Genomic DNA, 23266 nt, shown 5'->3' with positions numbered 1-23266 from the left:
CAGTGTCTTATTTTAGGGGGAATAAGGTAGTTAATGAATCAGGAGCATCTAACAAGTAGAACGCACCTACAGTCATGGCCAAAAGTTTTGAGAATGCTATAAATATTAATTTTTACAAAGTCTACTGCTTAAGTTTTTCTAATGGCAATTTGCATATACTCCAGAATGTCATAAAGAGTGATCAGCTTAACAGCAATTACTTGCAAAGTCAATATTGGCTAAGAAAATGAACTTTAACCCCCAAAACACATTTCAACATCATTGCATTCCTGCCTTAAAAAGGAGCAGCTAACATTGTTTTAGTGATTGTTCCATTAACACAGGTGTGGGTGTTGATGAGTACATGGCTGGCGATCAATCAGTCATGATTAAGTAAGAATGACACCACTGGACACTTTAAAAGGAGGCTGGTGCTTGGTATCATTGTTTCTCTTCAGTTAACCATGGTTATCTCTAAAGAAACACGTGCAGCCATCATTGCGCTGCACAAAAATGGCCTAACAAGGAAGAGTATCGCAGCTACAAAGATTGCACCTCAGTCAAAAATCTACCGCATCATCAAGAACTTCAAGGAGAGAGCTTCCATTGTTGCCAAAAAGGCTCCAGGGCGCCCAAGAAGGGCCAGCAAACGCCAGGACCGTATCTTAAAACTGTTTCAGCTGCGTGATTAGACTACCAGCAGTGCCGAGCTAGCTCAGCAATGGCAGCAGGCTGGTGTGAGTGCTTCTGCACGCACTGTGAGGCGGAGACTGCTTGAGCAAGGCCTGGTTTCAAGGAGGGCAGCAAAGAAGCCACTTCTCTCCAGAAAAAACATCAGGGACCGACTGATATTCTGCAAAAGGTACAGGGAGTGGACTGCTGAGGACTGGGGTAAAGTCATTTTCCCAGATGAATCCCCTTTTCGATTGTTTGGGACATCTGGAAAACAGCTTATTAGAAGAAGAAGAGGTGAGCGCTACCACCAGTCTTGTCTCATGCCAACTGTTAAGCATCCTGAAACGATTCATGTGTGGGGTTGCTTCTCAGCCAAGGGAACTCACAGTCTTGCCTAAAAACACAGCCATGAATAAAGAATGGTACCAGAATGTCCTCCAAGAGCAACTTCTCCCAACTGTCCAAGAGCAGTTTGGCGCCGAACAATGCCTTTTCCAGCATGATGGAGCACCTTGCCATAAAGCAAAGGTGATCACTAAATGGCTCATGGAACAAAACATAGAGCTTTTGGGTTCATGGCCTGGAAACTCCCCAGATCTCATAATCCCATTGAGAACTTGTGGGCAATCATCAAGAGACGGGTGGACAAACAAAAACCAACAAATTCTGGCAAAATGCAAGCATTGCTTATGCAAGAATGGACAGCTATCAGTCATGATTTGATCCAGAAGTTGATTGAGAGCATGCCAGGGAGAATCGCAGAGGTCCTTTAGAAGAAGGGTCAACACTGCAAATATTGACTTGCTGCATTAACTCATTCTAACTGTCAATATAACCTTTTGGTACTCATAATATGATTGCAATTATATTTCTGTATGTGATGTAAACATCAGACAAACAATTAAAAACCAGAGGGCAACAGATCATGTGAAAATATAATTTTGGTGTCATTCTCAAAACTTTTGGCCATGACTGTACATGAGCATCGCTACAAATCTTTCTCTAGTCAGGACTGGAATAAGATCTGTAGCATAATAAATGCCTCTGCCAGTCAATGATGAGCGGGCGTTCCCATGCCCTGTCCCAGTTCCACCCACTTTGAGGTATGAACACCAAAAGTTTTAACCCAGCCTTTAGTTGCAAAAAGATATTGTGACATTTTAAAGCTTTTTACGCCAGAATTCTGGGGTAAAAGCTTTGATGAATAGGACCCTATATACGAAAATACATCTGATTTACCTATATTTGATAATTTTTACATTTAAAGTATAAGTTCTCATGAAAATGAGCCAATATCATAGTTTAGAAGTAGCTACTTTAAGGGATATAAGAATTGGTAAAACTACCATAAAAGTCCAGCACGGTGGCTCAGTGGTTAGCACTACAGCCTTGCAGCATTGAGTTCCTGGATTCAAATCCCACCAAGGACAACATGTGCAAGGAGGTTGTATGTTCTACCCGTATTTGCGTGCGTTTCCTCTGGGATCTCGGTTTTCACCCACACTCAAAAGACATACTGATAGAGAATTTGGATTGTGAGCCCCAATGGGGACAGTGATGATAATAGAAGAAGAAAAAGGCACACAATGGTGAATAGAACTCACTGATATTTTATTGTTTGATTGAGAAGGTTTTCTAGAGTGGTATGATTTCAGCAGAAAATATAAACTTTCATTGTGAAGCATAGGGAAATAAAATATTACATAAATTATATCTTAACAATTGCAGGCACTTTACCAGGCAGTGTATTGCTTTATATTATAATACGCATGACACTTCACAAACATAGGTAGCTGCATTTGATGATGAAGACATATCCTTTTTGATGAAAATTCATATGTTCTTGTGTATTACAAGAGTCATGTGTTACAGATTGTGCTGACAGTCAATATTTGGTCCACAATTGTAGCATGTAGAGTAGTAGTCACATCCTGCGCCTCTTCCCTCGGCGGCCAGCTCTTCTGCTGCTTGGCGGACGCCTGAACTGTTTTTTGAAGTCAACAAGGCAATCTGTGGCTTCTGAGATTGATACAAAAGATCTGATCGGGGAGTCATCAAGGTTCACATGTTCGGAGCTAAAACGGTCACCATGTTTATCATTGGGAGGGCTGTACACAATAAACAGTAATATAGAAAAAATATTATTATGTTATCAAGGGAACTACTGTGTCCAAATCTGACAACGTATAGAGAGAACTAATCCATACACTTTGAGTTGTCCAGTGGAATGCCATTGGAAAACATTTGGATGGCATGGGTGAGTAGGACAATTTTCTCAAAGTGCCGAAAGCTATGCTTAATTATATTTTTTTAATAGGAGAAATAAAAAACAGCTTGGGCTTAGCCGAACTGGCGAGATGTTGTGTTTGCACCACGCCACAATAATGACATCGATCCAGCTCTGACTAATCAAAAGAGGAGCTGGGAATGGCGAGACTCTCAGGGCTCCTGCTCCGATAGAACGGAGGTCCTGAAAATCGATCCCAATAAGTATTATATGTATGAGTGATGAGTTCTGATAGGACTTACCTCATATTGGAGGAATCTGCCTTATTACAACTGGATTCTGCATAGGAAAACAAAAGCATTAGATACATTTCACACATTGAAATACTCTGCCAAATCTGTGAAAATTGCCCCTTTCCTATAGATTTGTAAATCGCACAATATTCAGGCAATATGAAGTATGTCATGGATAGAAGGTTACTAACATTATGAACACTATAGAGTATAGATCACACACATGGTAAAATCCTTTGTATGAGAATAACAGGACGTGATAGGAGCCAGTTTATCAAACATCCTCAATTATGTATCAGAATAATAGGAAATGCACACTAGGGAAGACTCAAATTGCTAAAAACCAACACTATTTTAAGCGAGAAATAAGATTATCTGAATTTTAGGAAAATTAGATGTTGTATTAAAAAGAATTTTACTGTATATATGTAATCTAGTAAAACGCCCCTTTTATGAAGTGTGGGCGATTTCCGATCATTGGCAGTGAGTGTCTTTAAAGGTGGATACGCATACACCCTGTGTCAGAGAAGCTCAATGCTGATGGGTACAAAGCCGTGCGCATGCACGGCTTTATATCGCACCGCCATAACACTGAGCATTGTAAAGCAGGTTAGCCCGCCCACAGGGGCGTGATAACGTGGCAAGTAGACCGGTTAGCCAGGGAACGCCTCTGTGACTAGTCACAGCCCTCATTAGCATTTCATAAATAATCTTCAGAAATACGTTTTCTAAGATCTATTTATGTATACTACTATATGCTGGAACAGATAGGCAGGGATTCTAGATCTGCATGGTTCTGGGTGCACAGGTGACCTGACAGGTTCCCCTTAATTTCTATACCGTGTGCAAATCACTCTGCAAGAGTCCATTGGGTGATTCACCTGCAGGAAAAAGTCCTGCAATCTGGGCGACAGCCCCAACCAAAAACAAATCCTTAGTCAAATCATATCATAATATATACTGGTTAAAATATATATATATATATATATATATATATATATATACACACATACATACACACACACACACACACACACACACACATATATATATACACAATAACTATATACACAATAACTATATATATATACATATATATATATACACACATACAGTACAGACCAAAAGTTTGGACACACCTCATTCACAGAGTTTTCTTTATTTTCAAGACTCTGAAACTATGTCTTATATTAGGTTCTTCAAAGTGGCCATCTTTTGCTTTCATTACTACTTTGCACACTCTTGGCATTCTCTTGATGAGGTTCAAGAGGTAGTCACCGGAAATGGTTTTCCAACAGTCTTGAAGGAATTCCCAGAGATGCTTAGCACTTGTTGGCCCTTTTGCCTTTACTATGCGGTTCAGCTCACCCCAAACCATCTCAATTGGGTTTAGGTCTGGTGACTGTGGAGACCAGGTCATCTGGCGTAGCAGCCCATCACACTCCTTCTTAGTCAAATAGCCCTTACGCAGCATGGAGGTGTGTTTGGGGTCATTGTCCTGTTAAAAAATAAATGATGGTCCAACTAAACGCAAACCGGATGGAATAGCACGCTGCTGCAAGATGCTGTGGTAGGCATGCTAGTTCTGTATGCCTTCAATTTTGAATAAATCCCCAACAGTGTCACCAGCAAAGCACCCCCACACCATCACACCTCCTACTCCATGCTTCACGGTGGGAACCAGCCATGTAGAGTCCATCCGTTCACCTTTTCTACAAAGACACGGTGGTTGGATCCAAAGATCTCAAATTTGGACTCATTAGACCAAAGCACAGATTTCTACTGGTCTAATGTCCATTCCCTGTGCTCTTTAGCCCAGACAAGTCTCTTCTGCTTGTTGCCTGTCCTTAGCAGTGGTTTCCTAGCAGCTATTTTACCATGAAGGCCTGCTGCACAAAGTCTCCTCATAACAGTTGTTCTAGAGATGAGAAGGTGTGTCCAAGCTTTTGGTCTGTTCTGTATACACCCACTATATATATATATATATATATATATATATGTTCTTCACTTTAGCCTCTCCATTGCTATTGTAAAATACACAGAGTAGCATGGTGTCCCAACAGATTAATTTCGGCACCCGCTTCATGAAAAATACATACATTTCTATCATCAAGGGTAGAGTTAACCAGAAAAGTTCATGAGATGGTTATTTAATAAAAACTGCCAAGAAACTAGAAGAAAGTCCACAGATTTTTCCATCAGAGACCGTCTTTGTTTGCCCTCAGCAAAAGTCTCTTAAAATGATTTTCATTAAGAATGTGCTCACATGGGAAAAAGCTAGTAATGAGCGAATCTCTACTACAAGCTCGTGGTCAAGGGTCTACAAAAGAACACAAGACAAGCAGTACACAGTGGCAATGCGTGGTTTTCTGTAAAATGAGCAACAAAACGAAACGTCTCATAGGGAGTCTCATAAATATCCTTAACTATTCTCCACATGCCCAGTTATGCTTTGATTGTGATGTAGAACATTTCCCTGGTGGATTTCTTGTCTGTTTTTCATTACTGTTTGAACAATTTAGAAGTAAAACTGCAATTTAACACTATTTATGTGGTATTGTACAGGTCTTGCTTCTTGGGCTTTCATCTTGAATTCTAAATACCTAAATATGGCTTTGACATTGGTGTGTACATTTAAAATCTGTCACAAACAGAAATAGTAAGCGCTAAATAAGCCGTCGGCTGCTCATTCCCGTTGGATTGTAGATGTCAGACTACACAGTTTGCATCGAAATGCTCGGGGTGCAAAACACGCGACTTGAAAAAGTGTTCAAAGATTGCTTTATCTGTGTAGGATATGGGGCAAATAAGAAAATCCACACCAAGCTCTAAAATGTTTCCATTATCCCATTCACTTACAATGTACTGTACCTCGCTGTGTATTTTAGATGCAAAATCTTCAAAAAAGATCTGTCACATCTAAATGTTAAAGTGTTTTGACCAGGAAACCCTTCAGCTTTTGTGACAAAACTGCACGGAGAAAACTATGATAAAAAAAAGAGTAACATGACCGCACTGTGTGCACAGGCCTTTATAATGCCATAGATATGACTAATTATTCAAGGATACTCTCTACCTGATCGACATTCATTAAGTATTACACACAGGTCCCATTAATCAATGTAGGACTTACTGGGCAGTGGACTGATAACAGTTGACATGAGAACCAGACCATACAGGCTCTATACAAGCAATGCCAGATGGAGAGGGAGAGTACGCCTGGACAGCCCCTTTAAGTAATTGAATACTTATTATATTATTACAGGGGTTGTCCAGGTAAATAAAACGTTACTTCAGGTCTGGATGTGTATTCTGGATGTATATTCAGTAAAATTTACATGTTGGATTCAGCACAGACCTCTTTATGATCTTCCAGGACCGCAAGGGGAGAGATCACCATTCGAACTGATGAGGCTTGTGATTGGTCAGCACATCATCAGACAACAGCTTATAATGAGACGCTCAGTCACATGACAGCTGCAACCAAAGTCACCTTTGACACTTACAGGCCACCATGGGCCAGTAACTGGTTGAATGGTGACATCTCCACTTCCTTTGCTAGGGCAGAATGAAAAAGGCTGTACGTTGGATCCAGGTGGGTGATGATAAGTAAGTATGGGGCAATACATGGTTAGCACTGCAGTCTGTAAGGAATTTGTATGTTCTCCCCGTGTTTGAGTGGGGTTCCTCCCATACTGATAGAGAATTTAGACTGTGAGCCCCAATGGGGACAGTGATGATCACATCTATAAAGCGCTGTGGAATTAATAGTGCTATACAAGTGAGTAAAATAAATATTATGGCGTTTGTTAATTTTTACACATATGGTCTGCTGGGCAAGAGTTCATTTTACCTAGACAATCCCTTCCGTTTGTACAACTATGGCCATCTTAAAAATTCAAGACGAGGGATTAACTGTGGAATAAAACTAAGCTCAGAAAACCTTTGGCATCAGCAAAGTAAAAAAAACTGTGCAATATAAAGAAAATAAAGCTCCATGAATAAATATATCAGTTTTTAGCCCTATGATTACTAGAGTGACTGACACCAGTTCAGAGCCGGTGAGACCCAGAAGAACACAATAGGGTAAGAAAACTTTGCTTCTGTCTGAAATCTGTATCTGTAGGACCACTATACAGAAATGGAAGAAACTAAGACAAAATTAAAGGATAAGTACAACTCTGCAAATCATTTCTTTTAGTGCCTCAAATAAAACTAAAATTAAAAATTAGTCAACCTTACATTAGGTCTACATCTACAATGCAGTCCATGCATCTCCATGGCAACAGCTAAAAATTCTGTAACATAATCCTACTGTCTTGCGCCAAATTCCATCTTCCGATGATCAGACAACAGCCGTTAAAAAGTACAACTGCAGGATTAGACTCTGTCATGCGGTGTTCTGCTCTAATCTCATCAGTTATCTTCAGATCCTGTTCACACTGCAGAGTCATATACGACACCTGGAGATGATGAGTTAGTCTGTCAGAGCAGGGTGTCGACCAGTTTTGTGCTCACTGGTGATTGGTCTTGCAGGAGTTAATTCCTGCTGGCTTATGCCGCCTCCACCCTTGAAACGATGGTGGAATCTGGTCCCTCATGCAGATAGCTCTAGCTTTGCTCCAGCGATACCGGTCTTTGTGCGTAGTCATACAGTAGTTGGTGAACTGTGTTTATGCCATTTGGTGTGTGGTGTAAATATTATTTTTTTTTGTTTGTGTATTTCCTCCCTGTACTTTATCCCTGAGCACATATTGTCTTTTCCCCTGTGTGTGCTTACAGTGCGTTTGAGTCTTGGTTTTCCCCTATCTGTTGGTATTTGTGGAATTTATGACTCCTGTCCCAGCCCTCCCCCAGGGGCATTAGACCAGGGCAATTCAGTAGTCAGGGCTATGCTGGTGGTCCAGACCTCACTGCCATCTGGCGTACCTCTGAAATAAAGGACAGTTTCGGGTCCCTGGTCTGAGGGCCAGTCTAGGATCCCTACTCCTAGTTACTGTGTCATACCCCATGACAGACTCCATATATTATTTGTTTTCTGTTACTATGAAGATGCAAAATATGCATCAAAGCTGGGGAAACAAAATTAAAGGAAACTTCTAATTAGGAATTAATGAAACGATATAATAAAAGTTGAGACAGTGTACATAAATCGTAGATATTCTCCCTCCTGTTATGAAAAATAATATCAAATGACACCAAAGTATTCAATGACCATATATAAAAAAAAGTCAGCTGGTAATACCTTAGTATAGACAAGTCATACCTGCCAAGGAGGATTCTGACTGCTCCAGCATGCTTAGGAGCCTTCCATTGCGTTCTGGATATTCCTGACGAAGACCAGGGATAGACAGTTGTTAGAATCTAGTAAATAACATTTCACCTAACACTATTTGAACATACAGTTCGAGCCAGACATTTTTGGACAGTGACAAGTTTTTGTATTTTAGCTGTTCACCAAAGCACAGAAATCCATCAGAGATAGCAGAAATTTTCAGAGTGGCCAAATCAATAGTTTGGCGCATTCTTCAAAAACAAATTACCGCACTGGAGTGCCTGGGAATCAAAAAGGCTTGCATGTCCATATAAGACAACAGTGGTGGAGGATTACAGAATTCTTTCCATGGTGGAAAAAAAAAACCCCTTCACTACATCCACCCAAGTGAAGAACACTCTCTGGGAAGTAGGTGTTACAGTATCTAAGTCTACCATAAAGAGAAGACTTCATGAGAGCAAATACAGTGGGTTCACCGCAAGGTGAAAACCATTAATCAGCCTTAAAAATAGAAAGGACAGATTAGTCTTTTCCCAAAAAACATTTAAAGAGATTAGCAGAGTTCAGGAAAACCATTATTTGGACAGATGAATCTAATATCAATCTGTATCAGAATGATGGGAAAAAGACCGTATGGAGAAGGCTTGGAATGGCTCATCATCCAAAGCACAATATATCCTCTGTAAAACATGGTGGACGCAGTGTGATGGCATGGACATATATGGCTTTTAATGGCACTGCATTAGTAGTGATTATTGATTATGTGACTGAAGACAGAAGCAGCCGGATGAATTCTGAAGTGTACAGGGTTACATTTTCTGTTCACATACTGTGAAAGTAATGTAGGAGTTTTTTTAAGGTGAAGTACTGGAATATTCTGCAATGGCGGAATCAAGCACTAGATCTCAACCCCATAGAATATGTATTTCACATACTTAACACAATGCAAGGTAATATTGTGGTACCATGTTAGCCAGAAAAATCAATTGAAATACTATGTCCCAAGAATGACCAAAGTATTTTAGAAGTGATACCTTTATAGGCTAACCAGAAAAAATGTAATTTTTCTGGTTACGCCTATAAAGGTATCACTCCTAAATACTTTTGTCATTCTTGGGGCATAGTATTTCAAGTGAACATAGTTAACACAAAATTTAAGGCAGAAAGAGCCACTAACAAGCAACAACTAAAGTCAGCCGAAGTAAAGGCCAGCAAAGCATCTCAAAGGAGGAAACCCAGGAGGTGACATCCATAGGTTCCATACTTCAGTTAGCCATCACCTGCAAACAATTCTCCACAAAGTAATAAAAATTAACATTTTATTTATGGTAAATTTATCCAATTCCTTTTGAGTTCTTGAAATGAGGAGCATTGTAGGATAATGGTTGCAATTCCTAAATGTTTCAAAGGATATTTTTACCCCTTTAATTACCCTGAAAGTTGACACTTCAATTACATCTCAGTTGTTTCATTTTAAATAAAAAAATAGCAGCATGCAGAGCCCAAATCATGGAGGTTCAGTCACGGTCCAAATATTTCTGGGCCTGACTGTAAAGTTCTTTTAATAAGTCAGCGCTCTTTAAAGTCCTGTTAATAGGTGAAGGTCCAGGTCTTGAATACAATGTCAATCGCTCAAACCACAGGAATTTTAAAAGGCTAGAACACTTTAAATCTCATTAACGTTTGGTTGCACAAAATCTACAGAACAAAATTACTGCTGATGCAAATGTTTACAATAAATGTAACGGTCTGAATCACAGTATGTGGCAGGTAACCTTTTACCCAATGCTCACCACCATCCAAAGCATTGTGGATATTAGCTGAAAAGTATACTGCTTTGGTGGTGTACTTTTTCAGAAAAATATATGCAAAATCTGATCTCCTGCAAGCTTAAATTAAAATAGATTTATAGATTAAAAACTTTTTTTTCTCACTTTTATCCAAAGACTGGCCAAATATTCCAATACATAGAGCAGGATTAAGGCTATGTGCGCACTTACCGGATTTTGCCGCGGATTTTTTGAGGTTTTGCTGCATGTTTCGCTGCAGAAAATGTTCATAACATCTCTGCAGTGAATCATCAGCAAAACCTATGGGCAAAAAAAATCCTGTGCGCACTAGGCGGAATTTGACAGCTGCATGTTTTGCTGCGGGATTCCCGCAGCAAAAACAATTGCATGTCACTGCTTTTCCGCACATCGCTGCGGGATTTCACTACATTGACTCCAATGTTAATCGTGAAATCCCGCAGGGAATAACGCAGGCAGCAAATTCTGTGCGGTTCACTGCGTTTTCCTGCGTTATTCCCTGCGGTATTTCGCGGTTTACCTCCGGTAATGTACATCGCTTGTCTGCGGTTTTGCAGGGAAGTGATGTCATTACAGGAAGAGGAAGCGGAGCAGAGAGTAAACAAACACAGATCACACACACACACACACACATCACAGACATAGAACACAGACACATAGAACACACAGAAAGAAAACGGAAATTTAGAAAACAAAGAACGTGGGCTCCGCTGCCTATTTACCGTCCAGCCGAGGTAAGCACACAGCGGCGGCCCGGTATTCTCAGGCTGGGGAGGGAGAGGGGCAGGGTTAATGCCCCCCGCCTCACTCCCACCTCCCGCAGCCGAGAATACCAGCCGCAGCTGCCCCGGCACTGTCGCATGCATTATGCGGCACTACCGGAGTGTCCCCGGCTCTTCCTGCCGCCGTGTAGCAGTGGCAGCAGGGTAATACAAGGGGTTAATGGTGGCGGATCGCCGCCATTAACTCCAGGCTTGATCATGGCAGCGTCTATGTGACAGCTGACATGATCAACCCCTAAGTAAAGTGAATAAAACACACACACACCAAAAAATCCTTTATTTTAAATAAAACAAACAAGCCTCGTTCACCATTTTATTAACCCCTCCCGAAACAAAGCTCCGGCGTAATCCACAGCTCCGGCGTAATCCACAGGTCCTGCGCTGCTTACATCCAGCCGCGACTGACACACAGCGCTGAATTACCTCTGCTGTCTCGCAGAGAGACAGCAGAGGTAATTACCGGTCATTTCCCACGGCCGGTAATGTGAACTCACTGCCGACCGTGGGAAATGCAGCGATCTGTCCTCTATCTCTCTATCTATCCCTCTATCTGTCTGTCTATCTATCCCTCTATCTATTCTTCTGTCTCTTTATCTATCTACTATCTCAGAATGAAATGACTTTTTTTTTTTCTCAATGTGCTTTATTGCATTGAATGCAATAAAGCACATCCCAACCCGCACACGGCAAAACCGCGAACAATACTGCGGTAAAACCGCGGCAAACTGCATGCGGTTTTCGGGTGCGGTTTCCCGCGTTTTTTTACCGCGGGTGCGGTAATCTTTGAATACCTGCGGAATTTTCTTGAGAAAATTCCATTTTCCAGTGCGCACATAGCCTTAGACAGCATTTTACAGATGAGTGGAAATTTGCATGTTCTATCAGCAGTATTTTTTATGCTTTTCATGTTTTTTTTTAATGGGATATTCTTATGCTCAATCTCAACTACCTATAAATGAGCTCATCCTTTCTTTCACTAATCGCCTTTAAACATCCGAGTGTTCTGCGTTGTACTATGCAGTGATGTTCTAAAATGTCACAGCATAGTAAGTCAGCTGCACATGATCGTGCAGTCACAGGAGAGGGTAGTCGGTTGTCAGACATAGCCAAACTCCTTATAGAGAATGCAGAGACTATCTATTACGGTCTTTACCTTCTTTATTTGTGCTCAAAAGTTTACACACCCCAGCAGCTTTGTTGCTTTCTTGGCCTTTCTTCAGAGAATACGAATGATAACGCAAAATCTTTTTTTCCACTCATGGTTAATGGTTGGGTGAAGCCATTCATTGTCAAACTACTGTGTTTTCTCTTTTTAAATCATAATAACAATCAAAAGTATCCAAATGACCCTGATCAAAAGTTCACATACCCCAGTTCTTAATACTGTGTATTGCCCTCTCTAACATCAATGATAGCTTGAAGTCTTTTGTAGTAGTTCTGGATGAGGCTCTTTATTTTCTCAGATGGTAAAGCTGTTCATTCTTTTTGGCAAAAAAAGCCTCCAGTTCCTGTAAATTCCTGGCTTTCTTGCATGAACTGTGCGCTTCAGTTCTCCCCAGGGTGGCTCAATGAGGTCAGGAGACTGAGATGGCCACTCCAGATCCTTCACTTTATTCTGCTGTAGCCAATGACAGGTTGACTTGACCTTGTGTTTTGGATTGTTGTCATGTTGGAACGTCTTCCCATGCGCAGCTTCTGGGCTGATGAGTGTAAATTTGACTCCAGTATTTGCTGATAACATCCTGCATTCATCTTTCCTTCAACTTTGACAAAGTTTCCTGTGCCTTTGTAGCTCACACATCTTCACATCATCAGCGTTCCACCTCATCGCTTTACAATAGGAAAAGTGTTCCTTTCATCATGGGCCTTGTTGACACCTCTCCAAATGTAACCTTTATGGTTGTGGCCTAAATGTTTGATTTTCGTCTCATTCAAACTCATTTGTGTCAACTTCTGTGCAGCATGTTATCAGGCCAAAATCACCAGGTTATGTAAACTTTTGATCAGGGTCATTTGGATGTTTTTGGTTGTCATTATGATTTAAAAAAAGGAAACACAGTAGTCTGACAATAAATGGCTTCACCAAACCACTAACCTTTAGTGGGGGAAAAAGTTTTTGTGTTATCATTCATATTTTCCGAAAAGAGGTCAAGAAAGCAAAAAATCTATGTATGTAAACTGTTGAGCGCAACTGTACACAGTGCTGAACAAGCTCTAAGTGTACAGTAATAGGAAGAACTAATAGTGCTTCCTCCTCTGGCCCACTGGTCATGCAATTGCTGGGAATAAGGAGGGAGCAGAACACCTGGGTCCTAGGAGGCTCAGACAACTCTATAGCTATACATTTCCACTGTAACTAGGGGCTTATATACTAGCCCCAGTTAAAGGTAATACCTGATTAAACAAAAAATAAATAAAAAGTATTTCAATGCTGAAATTCTCCCCCAAAAGTCTTTTATGACCTTATTGGTGGTACAATATGTGGAAGAAATGAAAAAATAAAATAAAATAAAAAAGTAGTTAAAAAATAAGTAAATAATATAAAAAAAAGAAAATGTCAATCCAAATCACTTTTACAAGCTTTGCCTCCATCTAAAAAAACCAAAACTGTCTGATATATCAAAATTATTTTTACATAAAGGTGAACAAATGTTTTAAATGTATTTTCGTTGTCCGTTGTGGTCATTATAATAGAAAAAAACAACAAACCCTGTGAAAATCACACATACGTATTTCCTTTACTTTCCCAGCAATATTGCCTGATAGACAAAAGAAAGGAAAAAAAATAGTATGAAATGAAAATAGCATAAAAATTAAGCCCAAAGTATCATGAAAAAAAAAAATGATTCAAGAACTATTTGAGTGTCTGAGCAAGAAATATTTTTTTAGCACTTTAACCCCTTCACGACATTTAACGTACCTATACGTCATGGTTGGCTAAGGGTTCCAAACCAAAGACATGTTGTTATCTCATTGTGATCGTCCAGGGCACAGAAGCTGTCACCGCACGATCACCGCCGGAAGATCAGCTTACATGACAGCCAAGACCCAGCACTTACAGCCAGGAGCTGTGCCTGCTGTTTAACCCCCTAAATGCCGTCACCAATATAATCACAAAATTTAGTAGACTATGAGAGGGCATGCTTTTTCTAATGTGACTGCGCACTGTGACCTCAGGATGTAGCAGAGTCTGGATAGTCGTGGGGCGTCGTGGTGTTTTCGGGGTAATAAATTGTGGATAATATTTGTTTTTTTAAATAAAGATTTTTTCTCTGTGCTTTCTGTTTATTTCTTTTTACTTACACAATTAGTAATGGGGGGGAGGAGGGAGTGTTATAGATTTTGACAAATCACAGACACAAATAAGTTTGTATTTTGATACACAGCCATGATAAAGCTTTATCTGCATTGGTACCAAAGTGCAGGGTACTGCATGTCATTTTTTCCAATTATTTATTTTTACACTCCACTTCGTGGACACAGACAGCCAGTGTGAGCACAACCAATTATAGACGCCTGCACAGAAAGTGGGCGGGGGAAGCTGGAAATATTCATAAGGTTTAATGAGTGAACTCGGAAGCAGTGTGACAGGCACACGTAAACTCTAAGTAAATTTTTGTCCTGCTTAAATCCCGATTTTGCTTGCAGCTCCCTAGCCCTTTCTATGGGCAGCAGAGCTCGAACAGCAACACGGACATGTCTGAGAAGTCTGTGTTTGGGATCCATGCATGGACCCTGAACTTTAAAGTTTGTGTTTGCCCATAACTAATTAACACAGTGATACCTTGATACTTACATACCTTGATACTTCGGTGTTTCTGCCTTCCCTGGCTTTCTAGCATTGCAGTCTGTAAGCAGTTGTCCACATGGTCCTGATAGTCTTTCAGTAGGACTACTGATTGACATAGGTAACACTTCTCACATCTGTGTAACAAAAAGGAATAAAGAAAATTGTATAATTAAAAGGGTCCACGGTAAATATCTCCATCTAGCACGGTTTAAATTTTCAGCAAATAGATGGACTAATACGATAAAACAAAAACCATAATTATGAACAAGATGCAATTATAAAGATCAATGAGTTCTTTTACATTTTGAGCCACAAACTTCCCGACCTACTCATCTTCATCCCTAATGCCACAACTACAGTGTAAGTAACCGCATCAGTCAATCACTGGGCTCAAAGATTTGTGCCCTCTACATCAGAGACATTGAGCACACTGAATGGCTGTTAGGGGTCATATGAAATGTCATCGTGACATCACTGCTGCAGTGGTGAAAGTCTGGAACAGCGGTGAAGAAGCAGTGTTGAAGCAGGGGAGGGTGAGTAACTGCTGAGTTTTGTATTTTCAAGAATCTAACGTTGATGGACTATGTTCTATTCCTGATTTTCACAGACACAACACATACCCATTATAAACTATGGAGCTGTTCATATACCTCTTGGAAAAGGAGTGTGGTTTCAACTTTTATATATCTTTTAGTTTTTGGGGTTTTTTTTAATTTTTGATATTTTTAAAAACATTTTGCCTTTTGTTTTTTTTCCCACAATATGTCTTAGTGTCTTTAGAGGTCTTTAACCTATAAACATTTGTTGCTCATACTATATACTGCAGAATATAGTGGATCTTGGTCTCTGGTTGAGCTTGTCAGGTAGACCAAAATGGCAGTAGGTGCTATGAGTAGGAGAGACTGGGAAAAAGAAGAACTGCCTTCAGTCTACGGAGTCTCCTGGATATTTTCCCGTGGAGTACTCTATTAGCAGTGCAGGGGAACCACATTTGGGGGTGACGTGAGCCCCATGGACCAAACACTGATGACACGCAGACTGTTCTTTGTGTGCAGGGAAAATAACTAATGTCTGAATGAGGCCCTATTCTGGTGAAAGGGAGTGCTGATTATTGAATTTTTTTCTCTCTCTAAACGCAAATTCTTTTTTGCTGTAATTTTCTGTGTCCTTGCACTGAGCAGTTTGTGACAGATTTAGTATTATTCAAAATTGTCCTGGTTTACGCGTGTGGCTGATCCACAGTACTAAAAAGGCATTTAAATCATGCATATAACAAACGTAAGCCTACATTTAGACGATTAACTCCACAACAACATACAAAACCAAACCAGTGCATAGGATTTACAAGACTTAGGGGCACTTTGCACACTACGACATCGCAAGCCGATGCTTGCGATGCCGAGCGCGATAGTCCCCGCCCCTGTCGCAGCTGTGATATCATGGTGATAGCTGGCCAGCTTCACATGCACTCACCTGCCCTGCGACGTCGCTCTGGCCGGCGATCCGCCTCCTTATTAAGGGGGCGGGTCGTGCGGCATCATAGCGACGTCACGCGACAGGCGGCCAATAGAAGCGGAGGGGCGGAGATGAGCGGGACGAAAACATCCCCCCCACCTCCTTCCTTCCGCATAGCTGGCGTGAGCCGCAGGACGCAGGTAGGAGATGTTCCTCGCTCCTGCGGCTTCACACACAGCAATGTGTGATGCCGCTGGAATGAGGAACAACATCGTAACATCGGTCATTTCCAAATTATGGAAATGACCGACGCAACACCGATGATACGATTACGACGTTTTTGCGCTCGTTAATCGTATCAAAAAGGTTTTACACACTACGATATCGCCTGCGACGCCGGATGTGCGTCACTTTCAATTTGACCCCACCAACATCGCACCTGCGATGTCATAGTGTGCAAAGTGCTCCTTACTTCCATGTGCTGCAGATATTATCCTTTGGAATATTCCATGTCTTAGATGACCTGCATGTTACTAGTAGCATGTATCAATGTGAGAAAACATATTCTGCAGTATTAAAGTGTTGATTTTAATCACGGAAATCTACACCAGGTGGTTCTGGCTCTTAAACATACATCTATGTAATTTTATAGTACGGGTTCAACTTAGAAATTGGGCAATGTTGGGTGCCCAGCAGACAGACAGAAATTGTGAAAGAAAAGGTGTCCATACTACTCTTTTCTCCCATACACAATACTCTTAGGGTATGTGCGCACGTTGCTTTTTACCTGCTTTTTACCTGCTTTTTTGCTGCTTTTTCTTCTGCGCTGTTTAATGCCAAAATGGTTGTGTTCTTCTATTCAAGCAAAGTCTATGGGAATTTGGGTTTCTTGTTCACACTATGTTGTTCAAAATGCTGCCTTTTTGAGACAGAACTTTGGTCAAAAACTCAGCTTTTCAAAGAAGCAACATGTCAATTGTTTTTGCCATTTGGGTTTTGCACTGCAAAGCTGAGTTTTTGACCAAAGTTCTGCCACAAAATGGCAGCATTTTGAACAACATAGTGTGAACAAGAAACCCAAATTCCCATAGACTTTGCTTGAATAGAAGAACACAACCATTTTGGCATTAAACAGCGCAGAAGAAAAAGCAGCAAAAAAGCAGGTAAAAAGCAGGTAAAAAGTAACGTGCGCACATACCCTTAGAGGTTGTCGGAGACCTAAAATAAAATAAATATCAGTCCCCAATCGTCTTTGAGGGGAAAAGCAATACATATAAAATTTAAATAATGACACAAATGTAAAAAAAGTATATTTTGCAAATACTGCACTAAAATATTCTAAAAAATACCCCTGAACCCCCCCCACTAAAAATAATAATAAAAATAATAATAATAATACATTTTTATTTAAACAAATGTGCCTTGTATTGAAACTAATTTGACTGAAACATCCTGACCTGCACTGATAATATAGGCCATGGTCAGGCAGGGAGAGACATAACAATGAGACCCATGTATCGCTGCAGAATGCTCCAATGATCTGGCAGAATGCTTTATGAGTGTTCTGGCCATTCATGGAGAAAGCGGTCAGCCTGAGTGTCTAGGACAGTGATGGCGAACCTATGGCACGCGCGCCACCAGGGGCAAGCAGAGCCCATTCTGCTGGCACGCGCGCTGTGTCCTCATCATGCGGCTTTGATCTGCTGGTGTGTTGGCGCCGGCAGATCAAAGCTGTGTTGGAGCGGAGGAGACATTTCTCCTCGCTCTGACACTCCTCTCCTCCCCCAGGCTGTAGGTGTGTTGCCTAGGAGACAGAGGAGCGTCAGTGAGCGGCGCCAGCGTAATGAGGTCTTCGGGCCGCGTGGAAACTGAGGACTCAGCGGCGCGCAGCGGTGGAGCGTGTGCTGGGAGGTGAGTTGTATGTTGTGGTTTTTTGTTTTTTTTTTTTTATATATAACTCGTGTGCGGCTGTGCCAAGGTGGGGATGGGGGGGGCCAGTGCCAGCGCCAGCATGGGGTGGGGGAGAACACACATGCCAGCATGGGAGGGGGGGAGGACACATATGCCAGCATGGGGTGGGGTAGAACGCACATGCCAGCATGGGGGGGGGGAGAACACATGCAAGCATGGGGTGGGGGAAGAACACACATGCCAGCATGCGGGGGGGGGGGGAGAACACATATGCCAGCATGGGGTGGGAGGGGGGGGGGGGGGGAGAGAAACCATATGCCAGCATGGGGTGGGGGAGAACACACATGCCAGCATGGGGGGGGGACGGGGGACACATATGCCAGCATGGGGTTGGGGAACACATATGCCAGCATGGGGTGGGGGAGAATGCACATGCCAGCATGGGGAAGGGAGAACACATGCCAGCATGAGGTGGGGGAGAACACACATGCCAGCATTGGGGGGGGGGGGGGAGAACACATATGCCAGCATGGGGTGGGAGGGGGGGGGGGGGGGAGAGAAACCATATGCCAGCATGGGGTGGGGGAGAACACACATGCCAGCATGGGGGGGGACGGGGGACACATGTGATGCCCCCTGCTAAAGAGAAGACTGCAAAGGTAAGATTAAAATCAATTATTTACATAATAGGATTGGTTGGCACTTCGGGAAAAAAAAAATTGGGTTTAGGGCTACAGTTTGGGCACTCGGCCTGTAAAAGGTTCGGCATGACTGGTCTAGGAGAACTATGCACTGTGGCTCTCAGAAGTAAGATCGTTGGGTGCCTGTAACACCTGCCTGGAACCACAGACTCAGACTGGCTGTAATGGACAGGCTAGAGGGAAGCCACTCACCAAGCAGGACCCCTAGAACCTTGAAACACTTTAACCTCTATACAGGGATTTGGAATTACACAGGGCCCCGGTGATCACTACCTGTGGAAGGCTGCAGTCCGATGAGAGTAGTAGTCAGGCAGGGTCAAACCAGGAATTACATAACACGAACAGAATCAGGCAGGCAAGGACGTAATCAGGAAACCAAGCAGAGGTAAAATCTGGGACTGGCGGCGAGGTACATAAACAGCAGGCAGAAGGGTAGTCAAAAAACAAGCAGAAGTCCAAACACAGGGGGTCATTAAGCAAAACAGAGAGGGAGCCAGGTAACAGTAAAACAGAACTATCTCTGGCAGTAGCCAGCAGACAGGAGGGGGAATTAAAAGGGTGCGGTGTCTTCCCAGGTTGAGACTGAAGGTGAGGCTGAATGATGGTAATTTCAGCTGGAAGACACACGCCACCTACCGTCATCCAGTGGTACTGCAGGCACCAGGAAAACCCAGCCTATTGGATGAGCGGAGCCTGTGTCCACCAGAGTCACTTGCACCGACTCATCTCTCATCACCAGCACTATCCACGAAGGGAACACGGTGTCGCCTGGTGATTGAAGCAGAAGTCGCAGGAGTGGACTGTGGAGGGGACGTGACAGTGCCGCTCCATCAGAATGTTTATAGCACCACCTGATCTCATTGCAGGGGCTCTGGCGATGTTGGATAAGTGTGTTAGGAGAAGGAGGACATTGAACATCACAGCTAGGAGTCACACTGCTCCTTCAGAGAACATTCAGACTGATGCCGGAGGTAAGATGCCCATGAGACTTCATGGCGGATATGGCCTGTCAGGAAGTCTCTATCATTTTAATTGGAAAGAACAACACACGCCAAATCTATGGTGTGAGAACACCCTCCAATAGGTAATAGGTTCCAGTTAACGATTGGACTCAAAGAGACTTTTTACTTTGTATGGCTAACTTTACTCTTAAAATAAAGTCAGTTTTCAAAAAGACAGATGTTCTTGACCTCAGGACAATAACTGTGCTGCTGGACCACTGCTTAGACTAGGGGTTCTAGGGTACATTCCCATGATATGTGTTGAGTTTTTCACACAGCTGAATTTCCTCATCAATCCCGCATCCAAGCTCAATTGGGTTTTTGCCGTGTTTTTTGTCTCCGTTTGGTGTGTCAACCTTTTCTTTTTTTTTAAAAAACAAAACGTCCTGGTATTGAAATTATTAGGAGCAGATTACGTGTGTTTTTGGTGCATTTCTGCAGTGAATACGCACCAAAAATGCATGTGTGTATTTTACCTGCACATTTTTCGCATCTAATGCAAGTTTATGGGTAAAATCTGCACAATGTAGTACGTTGCATCCAGAACGAGAGTAACATGGATCATGGGAACGTACCCTTAAACTCTTCTACTGAGGCATCACCAGACATACCAAGATGTTGCCTAGGCCTCCTCTCCTCTATGGGAAGTCCGGGCTAAATTTTTCTTTTTAATCTAACATTAAAATACAAAAGGACAATAATTCAAAGCATACAAAATGCAAATAATAATAATAATGAGTCAATTATGTTGCAAACATTGATATTAGTGTAGCCATACTAGGAATAACAATTTTTATTTCTATAGCGCCAACACATTTTGCAGCACATTACAAATCAGAGGGTACATATACAGACAAAAACATTACAGAGTAAACACATTATTCAACAGATACCAAGAGTGAGGGCCATGCTCACAAGCTTATAATCTACGAGTAAATAAATAGGGTACTCAAATAATGACGCATGAAATGGTCACCAGCCAGTATATGTACAAAGCAGGTACAGTGTGCTATTAAGTGCATAGAACATGTCTAAACAGATGCTACAAGGGACCAATTCTGGGAGAAAATTTTGTAAGGGGAAAACTTTCATAGTTACATAAGTGAGGTGCAGTATTAGGCCAGTCTAAAGAAATGCATATTTATTTCATGCTTAAAACTATGGGTATTGGGAATTAATCAAATGATCCTGGGTAGTGATTTCCAGAGAATTGGTGCAGCTCGCAAGATGTCTTGGACACAGGAATGTGAGTTTCAGAATATTGAGGATGTTGGACTTTAGTCATTAGCGGAACGGTTGGCATGGCTAGTGTGATAGCCAGAGATGAGGGAAGAGATACAGGGCAGTGCAAAACTGTAGAGAGCTTTATTTGTGATAGTTAAAAGTTTACATTAGCTTGTGTAGCGGATGGGCAACCAGTGCAATGACTGGCACAGAGCAGAGGCCTTGGTGTAGCGGTTAGAGAGGAATATGATCTTGGCTGCTGTATTCAGGCTGGACTGGAGATGTGAGAGTTTAGTAACAGGGAGAGTGATTAGTAGACAGTTGCAATAGAAGAGAATGAATAAGAAAACCAGTAAGAGTTTTAAGGCTCTGTGCGCACTGGGAAATTAAATTTCCTTGCGTAAATTCCGCATGCTCTCAAAGATTACCGCACCCGCGGTAAAAAAACGCGGGAAACCGCACCCGAAAACCGCATGCGGTTTGCTGCGGTTTTACCGCGGCATTGTTCGCGGTATTGCCGCGGTTTTGCCGCGTGCGGGTTGGGATGTGCTTTATTGCATTCAATGCAATAAAGCACATTGAAGAAAAAAAAAAAAAAAATACATTTAATTCTGATAGTGGATAGACAGAAGAATAGATAGAGGGATAGATAGACAGACAGATAGAGGGATAGATAGAGAGATAGAGGACAGATCGCTGCATTTCCCACGGTCGGCAGTGAGTTCACATTACCGGCCGTGGGAAATGACCGGTAATTACCTCTGCTGTCTGCTGCATTCAGCCTGTGTCTGACAGTCGCGGCTGGATGGAAGCAGTGCAGGACGCCGGAGCCGGAGCTGTGGACTACGCCGGAGCTTTGTTTGGGAGGGGTTAATAAAATGGTGAACGAGGCTTGTTGGTTTTATTTAAAATAAAGGATTTTTCTGTGTGTGTGTTTTATTCACTTTACTTACGGGTTGAATATGTCAGCTGTCACATAGACGCAGCCATGATCAAGCCTGGGGTTAATGGCGGTTGTCCCCCATCACCATTAACCCCTTGTATTACCTTGCCACCACTGCTACACGGTGGCAAGAAGAGCCGAGGACAGCGCCGGTATTGTCGCATAATGCATGCGACAATGCCGGGGCAGCTGCGGCTGATATTCTCGGCTGCCGGAGGGGGAGTGAGGCAGGAGACATTAACCCTGCCACTCTCCCTCCCCAGCCTGAGAATACCGGGCCGCCGCTGTGTGCTTACCTCGGCTGGAAGGTAAATATGCAGCGGAGCCCACGTTCTTTTTTTCCTATATTTCCGTTTTCTTTCTATGTGTGTTCTATGTGTCTGTGTCTATGTGTTCTATGTCTGTGATGTCTGTGTCTGTGATGTGTGTGTGTTTACTCTCTGCACGGCTTCCTCTTCCTGTAATGACATCACTTCCCTGCAAACCGCAGACAAGCGATGCACATTACCGGAGGTAAACCGCGAAATACCGCAGGGAATAACACAGGAAAACGCAGTGAACCGCACAGAATTTGCTGCCTGCGTTATTCCCTGCGGGATTTCATGATTAACATTGAGTCAATGGAGTGAAATCCCGCAGCGATGTGCGGAAAAGAAGTGACATGCACTTGTTTTTGCTGCGGGATTCCCGCAGCAAAACATGCAGCTGTCAAATTCCGCCTAGTGCGCACAGGATTTTTTTTCTCCATAGGATTTGCTGGTGATTCACTGCAGAGATGTTATGAACATTTTCTGCAGCGAAACATGCAGCAAATCCATGGAAAATCCGCGGCAAAATCTGGTAAGTGCGCACATAGCCTAACAGTGTCAAAGGTAAGAAAAGGGCAAATTCTAGAGATATATTTGAGGTGTAGGTGATATGAGCGAGCACATGATTAGATGTAGAGAGTGAAGGAAAAAAACAACCCCAAGACAGAAGGCAGGCTGCAAAGGACTAATGGTAAAACCACACTTGGAAATAGCAATATTGGGTATAGGAAGGTTATTAGTTGAGGAAACACAAAGAGTACAGCTTTTGACAGTTTCAGATAGAGGGAGGACATAATGTTAGAGAAAGCTGAGAGAAAATTAGTGTTATTTTGCAGTAATGCAGGTGTGATGTCTGGAGATAATGTAATCAGCATAGAGATGATACTGAAAACC

At 42.2% G+C, this 23266-nt stretch overlaps 1 protein-coding gene across 1 annotated transcript in view; it reads right to left on the bottom strand.

Moving 5' to 3' along the window:
* Nucleotides 1-2244: 2244 nt before the first annotated feature.
* Nucleotides 2245-23266, bottom strand: part of UIMC1 (ubiquitin interaction motif containing 1) — a 165907-nt gene continuing 144885 nt past the window's right edge. The window contains 4 exon segments of the mRNA XM_075344648.1: nt 2245-2762; nt 3184-3220; nt 8441-8504; nt 14840-14963. Of these exon segments, the coding sequence (XP_075200763.1) occupies nt 2579-2762; nt 3184-3220; nt 8441-8504; nt 14840-14963 (409 nt within the window). The 3' untranslated portion in view covers nt 2245-2578.

This window comes from Anomaloglossus baeobatrachus, chromosome 4, assembly GCF_048569485.1.
Source record: "Anomaloglossus baeobatrachus isolate aAnoBae1 chromosome 4, aAnoBae1.hap1, whole genome shotgun sequence".
Taxonomy (NCBI): domain Eukaryota; kingdom Metazoa; phylum Chordata; class Amphibia; order Anura; family Aromobatidae; genus Anomaloglossus; species Anomaloglossus baeobatrachus.
The sequence above is the reverse complement of the archived record's forward strand: the minus strand, read 5'-3'. Positions and strand labels throughout refer to the sequence as shown.